This window comes from Ailuropoda melanoleuca, chromosome 15 (genome assembly GCF_002007445.2).
Source record: "Ailuropoda melanoleuca isolate Jingjing chromosome 15, ASM200744v2, whole genome shotgun sequence".
In the NCBI taxonomy this organism is placed as follows: Eukaryota; Metazoa; Chordata; class Mammalia; order Carnivora; family Ursidae; genus Ailuropoda; species Ailuropoda melanoleuca.
In genome coordinates this window covers 15,210,346-15,233,216 of record NC_048232.1, presented here as the reverse complement: position 1 = coordinate 15,233,216, position 22,871 = coordinate 15,210,346, and the positions used below count along the sequence as shown (strand labels likewise).

The following is a 22,871-nucleotide window of genomic DNA, read 5'->3' as shown; positions in this document are numbered from 1 at the left end:
ATTCAGCGATTTAAGATGCTACTCTTCCTTTTTCATCTGATCTCTAATGTTTTGGCTAGAAAGTCATTAGAGAGCACTTTCTCTGTGCCCATACTTTGTGCCCCTGTCATCCCATTGTAGAGTGCAGTACTCTATAGTGAGCTCTCTCTCTGTATGTGTGGATTAATTTTCGCCATTCTGATAGGTGTATATTAGTACCTCACTGTGGTTTCAACTGGCATTTCCCTAATGGTGAACAATTTTTATGTGCTTTTTTTTTTTTTGTCATGTGTGTGTCTTTTTTGGTGAAATATCTATTCATATTTTTTGTCTATTTTCTAATTGGATTATTTGCTTTTCTACTGTTGGATTTTAGCAGTTCTATATATATCCTCATAGTAGTCTTTCTAAGATATCTGGTTTGCGAATATTCTCTCCCAGTTCATAACTTGCCTTTTCATCCTCTGAACAAGACCTTTCTTAGAGTAAGATGTTTAACTTTTATAAAATCCAATTTATCGATTTCCCTTCTTATATATCATGCTTTTGGTGTCAGGGCTAAGAACTCTTTGCCTATCCTAAAGATTTTTGCTATGGTTTCTTCTAAAAGTTTTATGGGGTTTTTTTTTTTTATTTATGTCTATCAAGTTAGAGATAATTTGTGTTTAAGGTCTGACGTTTAGATTGAAGTCGGGTTTTTTGCCTCTCGATGTCCAATTGCTCTAGCAATATTTGTTGAAGAGACTATCCTTTCTCCACTGAATTGTGTTTGCAGCTTTGTAAAAAAAAAATCAGTTGAGCATATGTGTGTGGGTCTATTTCTGTGGGTTTTTTTAAAGATTTTTTACTTGTTCATATGAGAGCAAGTGAGAGGATGAACAGGGGGGAGGGGCAGAGGTAGAGAGAGAAGCAGATTCCCCCCTGAGCAGGGAACCTGATGGGGGGGGGTCGTCTGGATCCCAGAACCCTGAGATCACAACCTGAGCTGAAGGTAGACACTTAAACAACTGAGACACCCAGGTGCCCTTATTTCTGTGTTTTCTATTCTATTCCATTGATCTGTGTGTCTAACTCTCCGCCAATATCATACTGTCTTGATTACTATAGCTCTATAGGAAGCCTTAATATCAGGTGGAATGATTCCTCCAATCTTTGTCAAGATTGTTTTAAATATTCTAGGACCTATACTTTTCCATATAAATTTTAAAGTAAGTATTTTTTAATATGAACAGAAAGATCTTGCTGGGGTTTTAATAAGAATTGCATTAAACCTATGCATCAGTTTAGGAATAATTGACATCTTTATTATATCAAGTCTTCCAATCCATGAATATGTATGTCTCTTTATTTAGTTAGGTCTTCTCTGATTTTTTTCATCATTTTGTAATTTTCAGCACACAGATCCTGTATGTTTCATGAAGCACATACCTAAGGATTTCATTTTCATTGGAACAATTCCATTTTTACTTTTTTTAATGTTTTTTTTATTATATTATGTTAGTCACCATACAATACATCCCTGGTTTTTGATGTAAAGTTCGATGTTTCATTAGTTGCGTATAACACACATTTTTTACTTTTATCTTTTTTAACTTTTTATTTAAATTCTGGTTAGTTAACAGGTAGTGTAATATTGGTTTCAGGGGTAGCAGTTGTATTTTTAATTCCAGTTCCCAGATGCATATTATCAGTATATAGAAATGTGCCTGATTTTTGTGTATTGTCTTTATATTTTGAGTTCTGCTGAACTCACTTACTAGTTTTAGGAATTTTTATGTATATTCCTTGGGATTTTTTTTACATCTGAAAATAATGGCAGTTTTATTTCTTCCTCTCCAGCCTGTATATATATTTTTTCTTGCGTATTAACTGGCAAGAATTCCCATACTATGTTGAGTAAGAGTGGTGAGAAAAAAATATCCTTGCCTTGTTTCTGATCTTAAGATGAAAGTATTTAGTTTTTCACCATTAAGTATCCTGTTAGCTGTAGGTTTTTGTAGATTCTCTGTATCAAGTTGGGAAAATGCCTTTCTATTCCTATTTTGCTGAGAGTTTTTATCATGAATGCTCGTTGGATCTTGTTAAATCCTTTGCTGCATCAATTGATACGATCATATTAATTGGCTTAGCAAATCATTTTTAAAATTTCAAACTTAGAATGATTCGAATGAAATGCCCTGGGACTGATGATGCATACATAAAGTAATACCTAAATAATGCAAAATTAGTAAAAAGATAATGATAAAATTCTCCTAAGTTTGTTATATACTGTATTGCTCTTTTTCTAGTGACGATAGCTACTGATTAGTTGCTGGAATTACCTTTCTCTTAGTATTTTCGTTTTATGCTTCCCAAATATTACCAGACTAAATACACAATCTAAGTTAAATTAGGCTGGGTCTCAAATTAGGATTTTTAAAAGTAGTCAAATTGAGTGATGTTACTACAAACAAACAAGAACAAAACACACAATTCATGTTACAAAACCCATTATGTTATTTTTCTAGCATATATACATATATATTTTTTTCTAGCAATATATATATTACATATATATTACATAATATATATAATATATATAACCTAAATATATATATAACCTAATAACCTAAATAAAAACACCGAGATATATATATATATATATATATATTACCTAAAAGGTTAGACACCGATATATATAGACATCTTTGAGGTTAGAAAGTAGAAAAATAAATCCAATTTGCTTTTAGAGAAAAAGACTAAACATGTTCATCTGGAACGTAAGTGAATTTTTAAAAATGAATTCTCTGCTGTAGGGCAGTTGAATAATGCAGCTCTGAAAATCACAGCAAGATTTATTCAGAGAAAGGATTATGGAGCTCTAGCCCTGTGTCCTGTGTGGTTGAAGGAAGCTTCCCTGGTGCACCCCCATTTCCCTAAAGCACCAGCTTTAAATGAGTTGATGTTCTGTTTCTTGTGCTTTGGTCGGCTTCCTTCGACTACAGGCTAAAGCTCCAGCCGGCTCACTGGGGAAAATGCCTGAAGTCAGGCCAGTCTTTATCGTAAGGATGGCTTGATGTTTACCATGGGTCCAAGTAGTGATTGTCTAGAGACAGATAGAGATCCTATTCAGAAGACTTCAATAAAACGTCAGCCACAAAAATGTCTATTCTTACGATAACTATTTAGAAATGCATCTGTCTCCACTAAAGGCTTCAAGATGTTTTCACTTAGATAATAGAACCATTTTTCTTTGTCAGATTTATATTGGCTTGAGCTTCACTCTGAAGTTGAATTATCGGAGGGAAATAATTTAGGATTCAGTTACTGATTTTTAATTCAGTAGATCTCGACCCACATTTTACTGCTTACTAGGTTTTTATTTCCAGTGTTTCCTTAGCCAAACATTTTCTTTCTCTAAAGAAGTAGCTCTTTTGTAGGAAGTGTTTCCAATTTTAAGGAAGACAGTGAGAGTGACATTTGTTCTCCGGCATGGGGAGTGTCATGACAGACCATGACTGATGAAGGAAGTGCTGATGGATGGGAGTTTGCTGGATGGTAGAATGTGTGGAGTAACAAGGAAGATGATGGATTTATGGTGCTAAACATGTCAAGGTTAAGGGTTGATATTGGTTAGAAAGGGCAGGAGGGAAATATAAAAATATCAATATAGCAAATGAATATTAATGTGTTGTATATGAAACTATTCCAAGATGACAGGGTTCTTTCTAATATATCCTGTTACTGTTGAAATATAGAAATATAACTAGTAGTATGGCAAAGCACTTTTTGGTAAAATATCCTTCTTTTGTTAGTATTCATCTCTATATTTCCCTAAAGACATACATTTATGACTCCATTTGCTGTAGGGGAGCAGAAAAAGAGCAGTTGCCCTCTATTTAAATATTAAAGTGGGGGAATTAGAGCAATTATAACCATTTCCTGCACCAAACAGACGCTGAAAGGGATTTACTTATATAATGTTATACTTATATCAGTTATTTGACTATGCACTCAAATAGTATATTACTCATAACATTATTTAAATATAATATTAATTATATAATTCATTCACCATAATGTTATGCTCACCTCAAATGTGTGAATATTTTGGCCAGGATTGTCTGATGATAATGTTAATTCTCCTTTTTTTTTTTATTCCATGTGTATATTATACGAATTAAGCAATGTGCTCTATTAGAGTTTATTAACTCAAACAAGCTATTTGAGTATTGATCAGCTATGGCCACAGTAATGTTGTATAACAAACCATCCAAAATTTAGTGGCTTATACTTCTAGCATTTGTTTTTATCACCGATGTGTTGGCGGACTGGTCTGTCTGCATCTTCTGGGCTACAGGCTGACTACACTTGGTTTCACAGTTCAGACTGGGTTCAGGTCTGCACTATGAATCCACTTTTTCTTCTATCAGCAGCTACCTGGGACATGAGCTCTTGGTGGATGGAGCATGGGTGCACAAGCCAAAAAAACACAAGCTCATTTAAAACCTCTTCCTTCTTCAAAACCATTAATATTCTGAGGCCTCACACCAGTCACTTGGCCAAGCCTAACATCAAGTGGACAGAAAAGCATACTCTGTCCATTCTAATATACTGCAAAGAGAAGGGCTGAAGAATTAAGAATCACCCAGTCTACCAGTCAGTCTGTGGCAGCACACACCAACAGTCTTTGGGTTCTTGCTTTTGGGTTCCCTGGAGGGAGGGTGTGTCTGCCTTATGACATCGGGATAGTAGTAGTTCTATTGGATAATAAGTGTGTATAATGGAGCTACTGTACCCAAATACAATCATCATTTTGCCCTTATTAATTTATTACTAACAGTTAATAAACAAGTGGTGATAGTCTGAACTTTTAAAAATAACATTTAATTTTTATTTTTTTTATTTTTTTTTATTTTTTTTTTTAAAGATTTTATTTATTTATTTGACAGAGATAGAGACAGCCAGTGAGAGAGGGAACACAAGCAGGGGGAGTGGGAGAGGAAGAAGCAGGCTCATAGCAGAAGAGCCTGATGTGGGGCTTGATCCCACAACGCCGGGATCACGCCCTGAGCCGAAGGCAGACGCTTAACCGCTGTGCCACCCAGGCGCCCCAACATTTAATTTTTAAAGCTGATGCATTCATAGAATAAACCCAATAATACCAATTTCTGGTATACAAGCCTCCAACTCTTTACTGCCCTTGCAGCCCACACTGTGGCCATGTCTTCTCTCCTGGTTTTATCTCCTCCAGTCCCACACCTTCCATGTAATGCTGCTACCAGATACATTTTTAGATCAGAATTGTTTAGAAAGTGCATTCTGACCCTACCACTCTTCTAATCTAAAACCTTTCAGGTGGATCCCCATTAACCACAGAGTAAAGTCTCAAGGTCAAGTTCTATGATCTGGCAGTTGAGGCTCTCTGCAGAACAGCCTATCCTGTTTCCCAATCTTCTTGTCCTTCATGAACTCTATAGTGTTCACTAACAGAATTATGCTTTCCTATGCATATAATGTAAATTCTTGTCCACTGCATCTTTGGTTATGAGGTTCCTTCTGCCTGGAATTGCCAATACCGATCCCATTTCTACATGGTCTTGTTCTGTTTATCCTTCAAGACCCAAATCAAATGTCACCTTTTCCTTGGACATTCTATATCCTCATAGCCTGAAGTAGTCTCTCCCTTCCTGCAAAACTCACAACACTTCCCTGCCTCTTTTATGATACCTGGTTTTTTTTCCCTTTTTCTAAATGGTATTATCATTATTTATCTATGTCTTATCACTGCTGTTGGACTACCGTTTATCTTTACCCACCTCAATACTAAATATGTTTCTTTGACTATTAAAACAGTATTTGATGGAGTGCCTGGATGGCTCGCTTGGTTAAGTGTCTGACTCTTGGTTTCAGCTCAGGTCATGATCTGGGGGTTGTGAGATTGAGCCCCGCATCAGGCTTTGTACTCAGTGGGTATTCTGCTTGTGATTCTCTCTCTCCCTCTGCCCCTCGCCCTCTGCGGGCTCTCTCTCTTTGAAAGAAGTAAATGAATCTTTAAAAAATTTTTTTGAAGAAAAAACCCCCAATATTTAATAAATGAATACATATGTCAATTCATTAATACCTTGCGTCATTGTTCTTCCTGGCTCTGCACGTCAATCAAGTTAAGTGGTTTTCTTAAGTAACGATCAGTCCACACTGGATATAAAAGCTGTGCAAACTCTGGTTCTTTTTTAGTTTGCAGGCTTCTTTCATGTGAGCAGAGTCATTAGCAGTATGTGGTTCAGCCCTGGGCATTGCTTTGGTTTCAGAATAATTTTGTCCTACATACCATCTGCGGATTTATCAGGGACTGGCCTTTGGAAGCTTTTCAACTCCAGGAAACGTCTGACTGTGCAAATAATCTCTCATTTTATCTTTGAAGCTATGGACAGGGCAGCCTGACCTACTAAATAATGCACCTATCCTGAAAACCACGCAGCAAGTTTGAGACTCTTTGCCTGCGAGGAGGGCCGCCATTGTTTCCATTTCCTGCCAAGTTCCAAGGACAAAATCTTAGCGCCCCCTAATGTTGCAAGCAATCCTTTCACCATTAACAGATAAATAACAATGAGACAAATAAAAGAAAGTCCAATGTCAGTGAGATTTAACTTTGGAAATAAAAATGATCTATATTTGTGTAGAATGGTAGCTTTATGAACATTACGTTGAGGACTTACTTAATCCCTATTCCTACTAGGGTTATTTTGAATTTAGTTCATGCTCACGCTTTCAAAATCATCGATAAGTTTGTCTTCCTTTTACACTCTTCTCACATCATTCCCAAAATAATGCCTTGGACTGTGAAATGAACAAAACTATGTCCTATGTTCGGAGGACTTTGTCCCATATTTTTTTCATAGTTGACCATTCTGTCATCTTGAGGGGATTCTTTATCTCTCTTTTCTGTTTTTATTATGAATCTCAAAGTTTTAATTTCAAAGTAGAATTTTTTTTCCCAATAAAGCTCTTTTTCAGCCTCCCTTTCTTTTTGAAAAAAAAAAAAAGTCAAATACAGAGTGTGTTTTAATATAAACTGGACTGTTTTGTTAAATGTGTGTAGGGTTAAATGCCCCTCAGCCTCTTTCTAACAGATTGTTTACATAAAAGGTTTGTTGGGAGCCGATTATCTTGGAGTGTTGGGTAAATTCTTCATAAATTCAGTTTTTAATCTGATATTGTTGATAAAAGCAGAACATAAAAGTAAAATTTGTTCATGGTTTCCACAGGTTTTGTTATGCAAAACACTTTATTTTCTAAAAAACTGTATTTTTCAAGGATAGAAAATCTTCAATAAATCCCATCAGTGGTTCTAAAAATGTATATAAAACTAAATGTGGTTCCCCACTTTTCTAGGTGACTAGAAGGGGGACTGAAAGGGGACTCACAGGAGCAGAAAGGAAATAAGTAACAAAAAAGCTAATGTGAGCCGAAACAATGCTCACATAAGCCCACTGAAGGCCAGTGCCCCTTCTGATAACGTGCATGCGAGTGTCACCGAAATAGAAACTCTTGTGATATTTTTAACCCTCCATGTAAAATTTAAGATCCATTCTCTTTGGTTTGCGGAGTGAACTGTCTTTGTTTTAATGCAGGGCCTCGGCAAGGATGTGGTGGTTATCTGACAGGTTCGAATAATACCTTTGCCTCTCCTGACTCGGACTTCAATGGAAGATATGACAAGAATTTAAACTGTGTCTGGTTCATAACTGCACCCGTAAACAAGCTAATTAAACTTACCTTCAATACATTTTCTCTGGAGGCACAAAGTATTTTGCAAAGATGCATATATGATTATGTAAAGGTAAGGCTATTCTATTTCCTAACGGAGTCTTCTATCCGGGACTTCAATGTGGTATGTGCCCGGTTATACCATTCAGGGAGTCATGAAAATTTTGAGTACTGCTAATTTTTAAAATGACATATTCTTCAAGGATACAACATTTATTATTACAGATGCTCTGTCTTCATATCAAATCTTTAATATAGACGACTCAGAAATGGTATGTGGCTTCTGACATTAGCTTTAAGATTCCCTGTTCATCCATGCTTTGTCAAGAGATGATCCATGGAAAGGTGGGTTGTATGGAAAGAGATACTTGAAAGACCTTTGGCAAATCCTAAAATGAAGTTTATATATTTACTTTCCATATTACCTGTAGATATAGAAAATAGCTTAGTTCTGAAGTCCCATTAAAAGGAAGTCAAGAAACTTTTCTGCTCAAGTTTTAATGATTCGTTAATATTAAATTATTGTACCTATAAAGGCATATGAATTCAAAGCTGTTTTTTTTTTCTTTTGTTTAAGTAATCTCTGTACCTGAGATCAAGAGTTCATGCTCCTCCAACGGAGCCGGGCAGGCGCCCCCGAATTCAGATTAAACCTTCTAATAGAATCAGCCAGTGTATACTACTACACTTTGTGGGCGGAGGGACAGCCAGTGTGGCAAGATTTGTGCCCGTGAGGAGCTTCAATCTGATTGTAAGAGTAGTGGGTGATGCGTGCAAATCAACAATAGACAGTTCAGGATAGTCTATATTGAAGTGCCAACTAATGCATTGGATAGAGGCGCAAAGCAATGTGCAAATTTAAAAGGGAGGAAAGTTCATGATGATCTGGCATGAAGAAGGAAGTCTTCATAGAGTGAGGGAAAGCTGTCAGGAGAGAAAGCTTTCCAGGCAAGGTGCACATCAAAAGAAGGGAGATACAGCAGTTGGCATATGAATGTTCTTGAAAGAGTGAAGGGACTGACTTTACTGGAGCAGAATATTCCAAAAAGCAGCAAGAAATAGGATTGCCTAATCTTATTGGTGGAAAAGTACCCAGATCGCAAAGAATCTTGAAAAGTCAAACTAGAAGGAAACAAAGAAAGAAAGAAAAAAAGAAAGAAAGAAGAAAGAAAGAGAAGTCAAATTAATGAATTCAGATTTTATGCAGTTGAAAATAAGGAGGAATTGAAGGTTTTCCAATGAGTGCTATGATGAGGGAAGTTTTAAGGAAAACTAATATGAAATCAGCATTGCAGGTGGGTAGTGAGCAGAGAGTCTGGAGGTGGGACCCCAGGAAGACGTTACTTTTAGTAAAAGAGGGTACAGAGATGGAGATGTCAAGCCTAGTGCAAGATGCAGTTTTAAGTTTAAAAATTGTCTTCAATTTTAAAGAATTTTTTTTTTAAAAAGGAAGGAAAAGCCATAGATGGAATACTTATTGAGCACTTAATTATATACTGTCATAAGCTCCAAGCCCAGGAGAGCAGGAGAATGTCAGTACTGTTGGGAGGAGACCATGCTTTGTAAGGTGGGGGTTCAGTTTGGAGGACAGCAGGGCAGGCAGGTGGGCAGAGGATGGATGGGGCTCCAGGGCGAAGAGAGTAGCACGAACAGAAAGCACTTCTGCAGTGAGAAGAATCACTGTTGTCTTTCAGGAAGGGAGCAGGGAGCTAGAAGCCAGGCTTCTGCTCCATTTGGGGAAAGGTCCGCAGCAAGGCAGCCAGAGAGGACAACAGAGGCAGGATGAGATACAGACGAGTCATGGAAAAAATATAAAAGCCAGGAATAGTGGAGGATCACAAAAGTCAAGGGAGAAGCGTCTCTCACCAAGGGTGGGTGGTCAGTATTATCAAATTATAAATTAGAGGCCAAGAAAGGTGAAGGTGAAGGAAACACTCATCAGACTGAATGACGACCGTTTTTTAACTGAAGTATTGATTGGCACAGCAGCCAGATCAGAGGGAGTTCCTGAAAGATTGGACCTAACGAGGGATTTCGGCTCAGGTGGAATTCTTTTCTAAAATGATGCCAAATGGCCAGAGCAGCAGCAAAGCAGATATTCAAGAAAGCGTGAGAGCGACCCTGGCTTTATAGGAGGGTCATACGCTCTAGAGGCAGGTCATATGGACTCTAACCCAGTGTTGTCGCCAGACAAATTTCCTCACGCCCCGATTCTTTCTCACTGCATCTATTAAAAAACAAATGAAAAAAATCCCATAATTGTACCTACTTTGCAAGGCTGTTTTGTGGATAAAGTTCATGTATGCCGCAGTGTGCAGCACTGGGCCTGAAATGCAATTTAAAAACAAATTCATTTCCCCACCCCCCACCCTTGTGTAATGCCAGACGGGCAGGCTGGTTGGGGAATCACTTTTTCTTAAAACATTAAAAATAATTGATTTACAGAAGAATTACCATAAAAGTCAATTCATGCAGGATATTTTGGGTGTGGTCCTGCTAGTGGGAAGGTTGATTGATATTCTCATCCTTTCCTGAGCATGATTTGATACTGTTACTAAAGCAACTAGCAATTTTCTGAATTTCTTCAAGTCATTTGGGACAAAAATACAAATATCAAAAAGAAAGAGTTATTATCTAGCTTAAATATAAAATGTCTCCCCACCCCCAGTTTTTCAAGAAATTCTGTTCAGATCTACTCTTGTTTTCCTTCTTGGGAAAGCAGTTTCTCTATGCTGGCAACTTTTCCAGCTTTTACCAAACTGGCAGATCAAAGAACAGTCCTTGGAATGTGAAGCCTGGAGATATCTGTAGTAAAGCGATTCTCTGTGATAAACGGGACATTTGATTCCTCGTAGCGTGTTTCTTAGATATTATAATCAAATCACTTTTTAGAAAAGCTAATTTAATTCAGTTCTGTAGGTCAATAACAGGTGAAAACATGGCAATTCCATTCATTCATGATTATATCTCCCAGTTTTTGAAAGGGTCGACTTGAAAAGTTATTACGATAACGGCAGTACAGCACGATTGCGGGTTTCGCTGAGCATTTCTGTTGAAATTAACATCACATCCATTCCATACAGAGTCACATGGCGTGATGATGTGCCACGCACCCCACAGCATAGATACAGAGGGTTAAAGATAGGGTTCCCTAAGTTGCTGTCAGCAAAGCGGAGGAAGCCAACACGTAAGTGTATAAGTTATTGTACAACAAGACAAAATCAATAAATATGAACAATGAGCCAAAGTAGAGAAGAAGGTATAATTGAGTCATTTGGGGATTCAGGAAAGGCTTTCTCCATGGGTTGGCTGAGCTGGATTTCGTAGGAACCCAGAAGCCCACTACCTGTTGGGGGGCCCCTGGAGAGAAAGAGTAAAGGATGGACTTGCAGGTCTGTAGTGTATGCCCAGCTTCCTGACCCACCAGCCTGCCAGCTGTTAAGTCACTTGTCTCTTGTGGTGAGCAGTGAGAGAAATGGCAGAAAGGGCTCAGCGCTGTGGCTCTAACTGACATTCCTCTCTAGGAAATGTGGAACTAGTAGAAAGGAAATGCCTCCTTCCTAACATTTCCCAGCATCTTCCCAACCTAATCCATGCCCATTCGAATAGCCAGTATCATATTTATGGTGATTCCTTGACTATCTGAAGTGAGGTCATCTGTGCTATAGCCTACCCATATACATAGTTTCAAAAACATAATATAATGTCCTAAATGCAATAAAAAGGGGGAATAAAAAGAGAGTATATGAAACAGTGCAGACTTAGATACATAAATGCTCTGTTACAACTGTATTATGCCACGTGATAAAGTAGTCAGGTTCTTCTAAGTGGGATCATGGCAAATGCAAAAGTACAAATTTAAACTAATATGGATAGGCTGTGTTTGCAACTTAAATGCCGATAACCTCACCGTCTGCAATATGAACTTCCAAAATAATGGAAAAACTCAAAAAAATAGTTCTCAACGGAACGAAGTACAGTCTTCCTTCCACTTACACTGTAATTGCATTCTTGGAAATTTGGTGCCTATTAAAACTATGCAAAATGTTTTTGTGCTCTATAGAGAACGCATTTAGGTTCTGGGATCCCACGGCAATGAGCAGTTTTATTACACAAATGTCTGGCCGGACCTTGAAAAGTTACATGGGACAGAATAAATCTTCACTTTGCAGATGGGATCTGTGGTGGTCCTACACACTAAATGCCAGTCATAGCCCCAAATTATCGTAATGACCCAAAAAACACGGCTCGCTTGCAAAACCCTCTCTGGGAGGTGACCCTGCCCCCACTGAGGACCTCTCTCTTAAACCAATGGGCTTAACCATTCAGTCTGTGGGCAGTCAGTGTTAGGAAGAGATCTGCATTCTATCAAGGCGTTGGGTTCCATGAGCTAGTCCCTACCATTCATTCGTTTGTTCATTCATTCATTCATTCAGTAAATATTTATTTGAGTACCTACTATATTCCAGACACTGCTCCAGGCACTGGAAAAGAACATTGAGATTAAATAAATACATTAATAATAATAATAATATAAAACCTCCAGTATTTGCAGAGCTGATTGTAATCACTGCTTCTTGTGGTCCCTCCTGAGACCACTAGGACCAATAGAACATTTTTCCCCATAAAGTTCTGAAATGGGTTGGAGTTCAACCCTAAATCTGAAAAACCACTCTCTGTTCTCCTGCCATCCGAAATTACACCCAGGCCTGTCCGGCAGACCTTAACGAAGGCTCCTCAAAAAAGTCAAAGAACTCGCGGAGACACTCTAAAATACAGCGTAGGCACGCTCCAAATAAGCATATAGAAATCCTGCTGTTGTCAAATTCCCAAGGAGATATTAAAAGATAAAGTCTTAAGGAAATTAATGTCTAAAAATGATGAAGTTATATTTGAAAAGAATTAAAGTCCAATATTGGCCTTATTGTCTTAATGCCCTTTTGTGTTAAAAGTTCATAGAGGGGTGCCTGGGTGGCACAGCAGTTAAGCGTCTGCCTTCGGCTCAGGGCGTGATCCCGGCGTTATGGGATCGAGCCCCACATCAGGCTCCTCTGCTATGAGCCTGCTTCTTCCTCTCCCACTCCCCCTGCCTTGTGTTCCCTCTCTCACTGGCTGTCTCTATCTCTGTCAAATAAATAAATAAAATCTTTAAAAAAAAAAAAAAGTAAAAGTTCATAGAAAGTAAAATCCCAACATGGCCTCCCCACTTTCTCCTACAAATTAACAGCTGGATAAAGTGCAGGACCTGACAGTCGTTGTCGTCAGAGGCCATCTTCCCCCAGCTGACGTGAGCAATTCCTTCAGGATCTTAAGTAGTTTCTACTATGCTCCACTGTCAGAGGGTTCACAGCTGAGAAAGCACAAAATCCTTCTTAGCGCTTATCTGCAAAACTTAGAACCTAATCCATGCTCCAGGCCTAACGGAGTTATGCCAGGTGGCAGGTCCCCGCGGAATGCAATATATAGCCACGTGTGATTGTGCGGGTGTTAAGGGCACGGTCCTCAGGGCACTATCTGTATCCTAGTCCATGTGATTCCCCACCCCCAGCATTGCATGGTATGCCTTCCGCGGCACACCTTGCCGCTACCCTCCTTCTTGGGGGTCTAGCGTTATCAGGATGGGAGAGCAGGTGGAGAAATACCAGCCTTGGCTGTGCAGGAGCCTAGAAGCCGGTGTCAGTGGTCCACAGGCCACCAGCTGTCGAGTTCAGCTCAATTACAAGAAATGGTCCCGTGGCGGTGAATGAACTGATGCGAACAGCAGCGGGAGGCCAGGCACTATGTAATTTCTGTCCATCGCATTTACCCGTTACCTATTCAGAACCCACATCACGTCCTAGAACTCCTACAGGAGAAGACGCAAAGTCTTTCTTGCCAGTTGTAAGGAACTTCACGGTTGTGTCCTGGGGTGCTTGCTCAGTCCCACCTGCATCCTCTCCCCTAATGCCAGGCACCCCAAGTGAGTTGTGGAGACTCTCATATGCCTCTTACACTCTACTGAGGCCGTCTATACCATGTTCTTTGGTCTGGGATGCCCTTCTTCCTCTCTAGGTCTGGGAGGTCCCTACCTGCTTTTAAATGCCTCTTCAAATGCCTATCTGAGATCTTTCCTGACTCCATCATCTGGGTTCGCTTATTGCCTTGAAATCCTTCACTGTAGTACTCACTTCTAAAAATTTTATATATAATTGACACATAAATGTGTATGTATATTACATGTATGGGTCTCTCTCACAAATTAGTGTCAATGAGTGTCTTGAATGTATGGAAAGTGCCATATATATCCTTGTAGATACAGGACCTAGCACAGAGGCAGAGAATAAAAATAAAAATGAACTAAATATAAATAAATAAAAATAAAAATGCTTGCTAGTATGAATCTGATGATACAGGTGGCAGCCATCATAATGTTTTAACTTGTTTACCAGAAAAGGGACATTGCCTAAAACTTACACAGATCCGACGAGATTATCCAACTCTCCAGTCTCTTCTGGCTCTAAATTTACTACAATCCCGTGTAAGCAAGAGAGTCAGTGCCACCTAGTGGTAAATTGACTTTTCTGTTTATTTTGAAATGACTATTTTATACATTCCTAGCATTTTAGAATAATATCAGTGGTCATGGCTACTTTGAAGTTTATAACACACCGTAGTTCTGTTATAAATTCAATGTTTGGATCTATGCACACATCCTTGTTTTAGAAATACCGTGAAGATGACAGCGGGAGAAGTCTGTTTCCTGGCAATATGCTTGGAAGAAAATCAGGTGTCCACGATTTTGACAGGTGTCTGTCGAAGGTCCCTATGGCTGGGAGTTTTTCTGGGTGCTGGTGACACCACAGGGAATAATCAGTCTTCCCACTCAGGGGACTTACATTTTTATTGGGAGAGAGTTGAGAAAAAAATAAATCAGCCACAAATAAGGTGCATTTTGATTGTAATAAGAAAACAGATGTTGGGGGCCTGGCAACTTACCGTAGGGTCGGGCTCTCTGAGGAGGTGACGTTTGTGCTGAGACCACATGACAAGGGGGAGTGGCCAGTTCAAGAGCTGGGGAAAGAGAAATGCTCCCCACCGGAGGAGCCGCCAGTGCGGGGGCCTTGAGGAGACTGTCCTGGCCAGAAGAGGTATGGGAAGAAGGCAGTGGAGGGGTCTGGGAAGAGGCCCTAGGCCAGAGCAGGGCGGGGCTTATGGGCCAGCATACAGAGTTCGGGTGTCACTTCAGGTGCTGTGGAATCCACTGGAGCAGCAGCATGATTTAAGTTTGCAAACCCTCGGGCGTTAGTGCTGCAGAGATGACTGTGGCTGCTCTGTGGACACAGATCTCTTAGGAAGATGTTACGCCAACCAAGGTGAGGACAATAGTGATAGCAATGGGGAGAGCCCTCTGCGGAAGATTTTGAAGGTAGAGTGGGATAGATGTGGGGTCAGTGGGGAGGGAGAGAGGAATCGAGGATGACTGATGTCTTAGGCTCGAGCGGATTTTTGATATCAGGAGGCCTTGGGGAGAATAAGTTCCGGTGGGGTGGGCAGTGGGAGAGAGGGACCAAAGCACTACTCATTTATTAGACATGTACTGGGTGACTTTGTGTGCCGGACACTTCTAAAAACTGGGGACAAAGCAGTGCACAGATCAGACCAGCAGCCTGTGTTTCCATGGAATTAGTGTCATCTTCAGAGCAGAAGACAATAATATAAGTAATATATGGAGTATGTGCAGATAATGCATGCTCCAAAGAAAGAAGGAAGCAGGAAGGGAGAAAGGGAATTGGGAGAGAGTTCACATTTTAAGGAGGGTGGTCAGGGATGGCTTTAGCGGTTCAGTGATGTTTGAGTAAAGTCCTGAAGGAACGAAGAAGAGTGAACGATATGGATGTATAGGAGAGGGATGTTCCAGCAGAGCCAACCACAAACTCAACAGCCGGGAAGCAGAGTGAGCCTGGTTTGCTCCAGGAGCAGAGAGAACGATGGGGGGACAGTAAGGTATCAGATGGGGAAAGCCAGGGGTGGCATGGAGAGCAGATGCTCTCAGGCCTTGAAGGCCACTGTAATGGCTTTAGTTTTTCTATTGAGCGGCTGGGAAGCAGTGACCTGGTCTGACTTAATTTTAACCGTATCCTATGACTCACCTGTTGAGGAGAGGCTAAAGAGGGGCAAGAGTGGAATCGGAGCTCCTTAGGGAGTCAGCGGTGCGAACCCAGGCACAAGATCTCAGGGGCTTGACCTGTGTGGCAGTGAGGGCCATGCAGGCCAAGGACAGTGCATCTGCTGGCTCTAATGACACAGTTGTTTTAAATCAGATACGACTTCTGTAGTGAGAAAGGATTTCTAGGCATCATACCAGGTTTTTTATGAAAATCATTACAATAGCATCGATTCAATAGCAGCTTTCCTAGGTTAAAACTTGCTCTAGCAACATCAGTGTAAGTTTCCCCATCATGACCTGTTGTGACTCCACGTCCATTTCAGTGTAAAATATGCAGCTTCCTTATGAGTAATGGAAAATGAACGAACTATGTTTCTTTTCAGTTATACGACGGGGATAGTGAGAACGCCAACTTGGCTGGAACATTTTGCGGTTCCACTGTACCTGCTCCCTTTATCTCTTCTGGCAACTTCCTGACGGTTCAGTTTGTCAGTGACGTAACCTTAGAAAGGGAAGGATTTAATGCTACGTATACCATTGTGGACAGTGAGTAAATGGAGACATTTTTATGTTTTATGAAATGTGTATTTATGCACTAAAAATAATGCCATGCTTCTATCTACGCTCAATGTTAATTACTAAACTCAATGTTAATTACTGAACTCAGTGTTAATCCCTATGTAAGCTCAATGTCAGTTACTAAATACCATGTTAATTACTCTGTGTTTCATCAGTGATACAAATTTGGTATGATTCTATTTTTTTTAAGATCTTATTGATTTACTTAAGGGGGGGCATGAGCAGGTGTCGGGGGAGAGCGGCAGAGGGTAGAGGGAGAATCTGACTTTCTGCTGAGCAGGGAGCCCGCCAAGGGGCGCAATCCCAGGAACCTGAGATCATGACCTGAGCTGAAGGCAGCCGCTTAACCGACTGAGCCACCCAGACACCCCTAAATTGCTATGATTCATAGTGAAGAACACCCTACCTTCTTTATAGAATGATGTAACTACAGTTCTTTGGACTGAAAGGGTAGGGAAGGCTGAATTTTAAATATTGTGTGTATGTGGAAACATGAATAAAATTTGTCTAACAAGCTGTTCTCTTTTTCCAGTGCCTTGTGGTGGAACGTATAATGCCACTTGGACCCCACAGAGTATTTCATCACCCAACTCATCAAACCCCGAAATCCCATTTTCCGTGTGTACTTGGGTCCTCGAAGCTCCTCCACATCAGCAGGTCAAGATAACGGTGTGGGCCCTGCAGCTGCCCTCCCAAGACTGCAACCAGAATTACTTGGAATTTCAGGACTCGCCTGAGGTAACAATCAGAGGACGCAGGGCAGTCCCATCTAATGACCTTTTTTCACCAGTATTTGCAGAACACTTGAAATAATGAGGGCATAATTAAATAAATTCTCAAACTTGCCTCCAGCTTAACATACAAAACATACACATACATATACAGCCATATCCAAAACCCTCTATTTCGGCGTTAAGAAACTTGCGCTTGGTCTTATAGGTGGGGAGCTCTCAAACTTCCTTGGGCACAAGAAACATCTGGGTATCTAGATAAAAGTGCATACGCCAGGGCCTCACCCTCCGATACTGATTTCCCCACATAGCACCTATTAATCTAAATTTTTGATGAACAGCTTCACTGTTCTGCCACTGGTGCTCCAAGGACCATGCTCAGGGAAACACTTCTGCAGCTGGGGGATCTGTGGATAGGATGAACTGAAGCGGTCAGTGTGGAACACAGGGAAAGCAGTTACGAGGCCATTTGGCACCAGTCCAATGGGACTATATTCACAGTCATATAAGAGAGAAAAAAAGAAAAAGCAGTTTTGGTTTTAAAAAGAGAGAGAGAGAATTGCCCGTGGGCTAAGACGTTGAGGAGACAGTTGGATGTAGATGTGTGATATTAACAGAAGGCCTGAAGAGTGGGGTGTCATCATTACAGGGGTCAATAGCTGAAATAATGGGAGTCATGATATGATCCACGGAGCCTGTGTAGAGTGTGGAGCTATGAGTGGGGATGGATCCCTGGGAAAACCCCCCAGGAATCCCTGAATTGTCTTTCAGCATTCGAGGAGCCGCTAATCTGCCCCGGGTCATTCCCAGGGTGTCATATACAACCCCCCACAGGCTGGCAATAGCAGAGGATCCAGTTTATCCCTTCCTGAGTTTTTGGGGTCCTCCTTATTATAAACCCAGAGTCCCCTGGTTTACACATGGATCTTGGTGGTGGTAGAAAAATCCAGTTTGGCTGACTCCAATTGGAGAGGTCTGAGAAGAGCTGGCAGCTGAGCAGACACTGTATTTATTGAATTTTGGAAAGCCCAGGTTCTGAGACGTAGCCCAGGCCCCCACTGTGGCCAAGGTACAAGGTGATCACCATTCCGTTGGCAGTGGTTTTCAGAATGAGATTCCTGTTCCCTGGTGGTGCCCTTCCTGGAAGGGCTTAGAGCCAATTGGAACAAGGCCCTTCGGTTAAAGCTCTTTCAATTTCCCATTGCTTCCCGAAGCTGAGATGATGAGGATTGGGGCAGACTCCCATCTGGGGAGGGAAATGCTACTTGCAAGCCACAAGGCAGCTCTGGGTCATAACAGCAGCTGGATGGGCCTCAAAGAAGACCCAGTATTTGTCACGAATGAATAATGTCCTTTGGCTGAGTGAATAAAGGAAAGAACAAAGGGTTTCAGGGAGGGTAGGTTGGGAGGAAAGATAGGGAATTTACTGACAACCAGGAGAAACTGGAACTCTCCAGGTGTCCGAGAGTAGGAGGGGGAGATAGAGTTGGAAGTTCATGCGACGATTATGTGATGATGGTGAATGGCAGGCATAGGCAACCACGGACAGTGGAGGGGAAAGTCACTGGTAGTAAGGAACGCAGATTGGGGTGTTCAGCGGGTCACCTGTAAAAACACTGAAACCTCCGAGGGTTGAGAAAGGAAATGGGGTGCAGGGGACGACGATGAGGTAAGACACTAGTCTTTAATGAAGGAAAGTCACCAGAGGGAAAGTGAGAATGGTGAGGAGGGTCAGAGGAATCTTAGGCCAGATGTAGAGACCCTCAGAGGAGAACTGGCTTTGATGCAAGGCTAGGTACTGCAGGGAGCCACCTGGAGAACCGCCCCCCCACTCCCCAGCCCCCCCACCGCTATTCTTACTCAAGGAATTATGGACTATGGGAAGAGTGGCCTCTACCAGGAGGCTGCAGGAGACCCAAGCTTCACTCAAGGCCACGAAGTAGAAAGGCTATGGATGTATGCAGTGGTGGTTAACAGTGCAGTCAAAGTTCAGAGGAGGCCAAAGGCAAGGTTAGGAAAGGACCAGCAGCAGGAGACATCAGCACCAGGAGCTTGTAAACATGAGTGGGAAACAGGCCGGTCAGTAGGCGCCCAAGAGTGCGAGGCAGCAAATGTCTTACCTTTGGTGCCAGTGGTTTCAATGCAAGGACGGGTAGGCGCTGGGCCTCATTACCCTACTATCTTGAGAGGTGGAGGGTTGCCCAGGTTTTACAAAGGGGAAACAGGGAACTCATTGCAGCGCGGGGCTGCCTTGGGGGATTCCCGGTGTTGCCAAAGTCCGGTTAGAAGAGCTCAGGGGTGGGGAGATCTGGGAGCAGTGCTGGGTTAGGCTTCTGGAGTTCAGGATGATGGGGAGACCTGGTGGAACTATATTGAGCTCGGTCAGCCTGGATGTGTGTTCAGACCAACTCACAGGCCTTTGGCTATGAAGCTCCATGAGGGGGGAAAGAGTCTTGTTCGCACACAGTGTCTGTCTCCTGGTTTCAGCAGAAACTTGGCCTCTCCTTCCTGCCCCTCTGGGAGTGTGAGACATTTGTGGATTCCAAGCCCTGGTTGCCGAGGGCTTCAAACACTGTAACCAGTTTCTATGGCTGAATTTTTTTTTTAAAGATTCTATTTATTTATTTGAGTGGAGAGAAAGAGAGAGAGAGAGCATGAGTGGGGGGGTACCTCAGAGGGCGAAGCAGACTCCTCGCTGAGCAGGGAGCCCAACGTGGGGCTCAATCCCAGGACCCTGGGTTCATGAACAGAGCCGAAGGCAGACACTTAACCGACTGAGCCGCTCAGGCGCCCCTCCATGGCTGAGTACTTAAGCCATACTTTTATATGCAGTTTAGTTTCCACTACAGCCTATTCTCTTTTGAAACTAAATCTAGCGTGATGTGGCCTCCATTTCATTTCAGAGTCACGCAAATCCGGGACTTCTGGTCTGTGGCAGAAATGCTTCAACGGCACCAACGTTCTATTCTTCTGGGAGCACAGCAATTGTCACCTTCAAATCTGAAGTTCTCAGCAGAAACTCGAGAGTGGGTTTTACCTATCAGATTGCAGGTGAGCCCTGAATCCACCACTGTCATCATTCCTGCTAGAACCCCCGCCTGTGAGTAAATTTGGGCCTGGTCACATAAACCACACCCGCAGCGAGGTAAGAATTTTAACTAGACGCCAAGCCCACTTCAGCAAATTACTAAAGCTGGCTTCTGAAGAGGTAAAGTGAAAGATCCTAATTAAAATGTTTAGAATGCCAGCATATTCTTCAAAGTTCACGGAGTTAATTTAAGTATATACCCGATGTTTTATTAATTACCCACTTGACTGCATAGGGACCTCACTGTACCTTAGGAAATTATTCTGTAAATACCAAGAAGTCCTGAAAGGGTGATTTGATTATGATCACAGCTAAGAAGTTTATTGCCAGAGAACATTATTTGATGTTCATTTCCAGCTTGATGTAAACCAAAGCTGCCTTTGATTAAAACAAACAGAAATATTTGGGGTGGTTTTACCCATTTTTACCCAAATGATAAAGAACAGCAGTTTACCAATTCTATGAGAACAGGTAACAAGGATGTAAATGGAAATCCTTAGACAAAAGTCTGTCTTGGGTGCAGAGACTTTGTGCCTGCAGAAATCTAGATGTCAGCCCACTCTACTTCCGTGTGATCAAGACAGTGCAGAGAATGCTAGACCATTCCTCTTCAAAGGGAAGGCTCACATTTCATATTTCCCGTGGGGCTGTTTTATGTTAAGGAGACGCTGCGTTGCGTTTGCTCTCCGTGTCGTACCTTGCTTCCTCTGACCTCACTTATCTCAAAGGGAAGTGCATGGGCTGGCTTAGCTTTTTTCTGAAGTTTGTTCAAATTTAATCATCTTTTTGAATTCTTTCTGTCAGGTTGAAAGAGCATGAAATATTGGGATGCATACATTAATAGTGAATTTTTTTTCCTCTAAGGTTGCAACAGAGAATATAACAAGGCTTTTGGCAGTCTGAAGAGCCCTGGATGGCCAGATAATTATGACAATAACTTGGATTGCACTGTTATTCTCACAGCCCCACAGAACCATACCATTTCCCTCTTTTTTCATTCATTTGGCATCGAGGACTCAAGTGAATGCACACATGATTTCTTGGAGGTAACATATGTTTGGATATCATATAAATGAGCTATTTAATGGGTGCATGGGTGGCTCAGTAGGTTAAGCATCTGCCTTTGGCTCAGGTCATGATCCTGGGGTCCTGGAATTGAGCTCCGGCATTGGACTCCCTGCTGAGTGGGGAGTGTGCTTCTCCCTTTCCCTCTGCCTCTTCCCCTGGCTTGTGCTCTCTCTTGCTTACCCTCTCTCTCTCGAATAAATAAATAAAATCTTAAAAAAAATAAATGAACTATTAATGAATATTAATGAATAAATATTAATGAATAAATAGTTCATTTATTTTTTTTAAAGATTTTATTTATTTATTTGACAGAGAGAGAGGGAGAACACAAGCAAGGGGAGCAGCAGACAGAGAGAGAGGGAGAAGCAGGCTCCCTGCTGAGCAAGGAGCCCAACACGAGACTCCATTCTAGGACCCTGGGATCATGACTTGGGCCGAAGGCAGACACTTAGCCAACTAAGCCACCAAGGTGCCCCAATAAATGAACTATTTAAAAGATGGATCACTGAAGATTTTTCACCTCTGTCTCTGCAACTTCTAATCATGGATCCCACTTATTCTTAATTTGTTCATTGCTCTTTCGTGCCATAAATATTTACCAAGCGTTTTCTAGGTCCCAGCACTGGAATGCAATAGAGAACAAGACATAATCAGGGCCCCAGGAGGCTCACAGTCCATGGGAAACGCAGGAAATAATTCTCACACAACAGAGTCAGCACGGTTAGGAGCACCTGATTTAGTTTGGGGACAGAGCAGTTTCCCGAAGGAGGGGATGTGTGGGTTCAGAGAGAATCATCCAGTGCGCGGAAGAAGCAGAACCAGCTCCGGGAGTGCTTGCACCTCTGTGAGCCCCCAGCCCCACCACAAGAGCCCTGTCTGGGTCCTTGTTCCTCCGCACCACGTACACTGTATGAGCGAGCACTGTGACGCTGTCGCTCACGGGAGGATGTTCTGAATGGGCACATCACTGAGGCAGACGCTGTGTGGAGTGCAGTGCCTATGTTTTACCATGGAAACCCCAGAGCTCACTTGGGTGTCCTTTGCAAACTCTTTTGGAAATGTATTCATTCTTAGGCAGTGTCACCGAAGACTTGGATAGCCAAAGACACTACATTCCTCCGTGGATGGACTTTGAATGTAAACCTCACCGGAAGCACTCTAAATGGGTTTTGTCTCACGTACACCAGAGTCTTTGGTACAGTTTCCAAATGGTTTCCTCTACATCTGTTCTGAAGTCTTATTATCCTGGAAAGATCTCCCCTACAGAATTAGTCTAAATCTTTTGTTAACGAATATCCTTAATCCATAGCGTAACAAGTACCTCAAGGAAGCATGGGCCTTTTATCATGGCAGATACTTGTCATGGTAGGAAGTGGGGAGCAACGGATGTAGCAGGGAGGAAAGGAGGAGAGGAAGACAGTATTGTTTGTGTCCATCAGGGCATTGAACTCAGACCTTTGTGCCTCACCACTTACATAAAGTGTAAAATAGAATCAAAGGAGGGGATACAGAGAGAGGACAGAATAATCCC

The 22,871-nt window shown here is 41.7% G+C and overlaps 1 protein-coding gene across 1 annotated transcript in view; it reads left to right on the top strand.

Annotated features, from left to right (window-relative positions):
* Positions 1-22,871, top strand: part of CUBN (cubilin) — a 259,861-nt gene that overhangs the window by 229,515 nt on the left and 7,475 nt on the right. Inside the window, exons 60-64 of the mRNA XM_034644347.1 lie at positions 7,593-7,801; positions 16,258-16,420; positions 16,986-17,191; positions 20,088-20,235; positions 21,137-21,318. Of these exons, the coding sequence (XP_034500238.1) occupies positions 7,593-7,801; positions 16,258-16,420; positions 16,986-17,191; positions 20,088-20,235; positions 21,137-21,318 (908 nt within the window). The remainder of the gene's footprint in view (positions 1-7,592; positions 7,802-16,257; positions 16,421-16,985; positions 17,192-20,087; positions 20,236-21,136; positions 21,319-22,871) is intronic.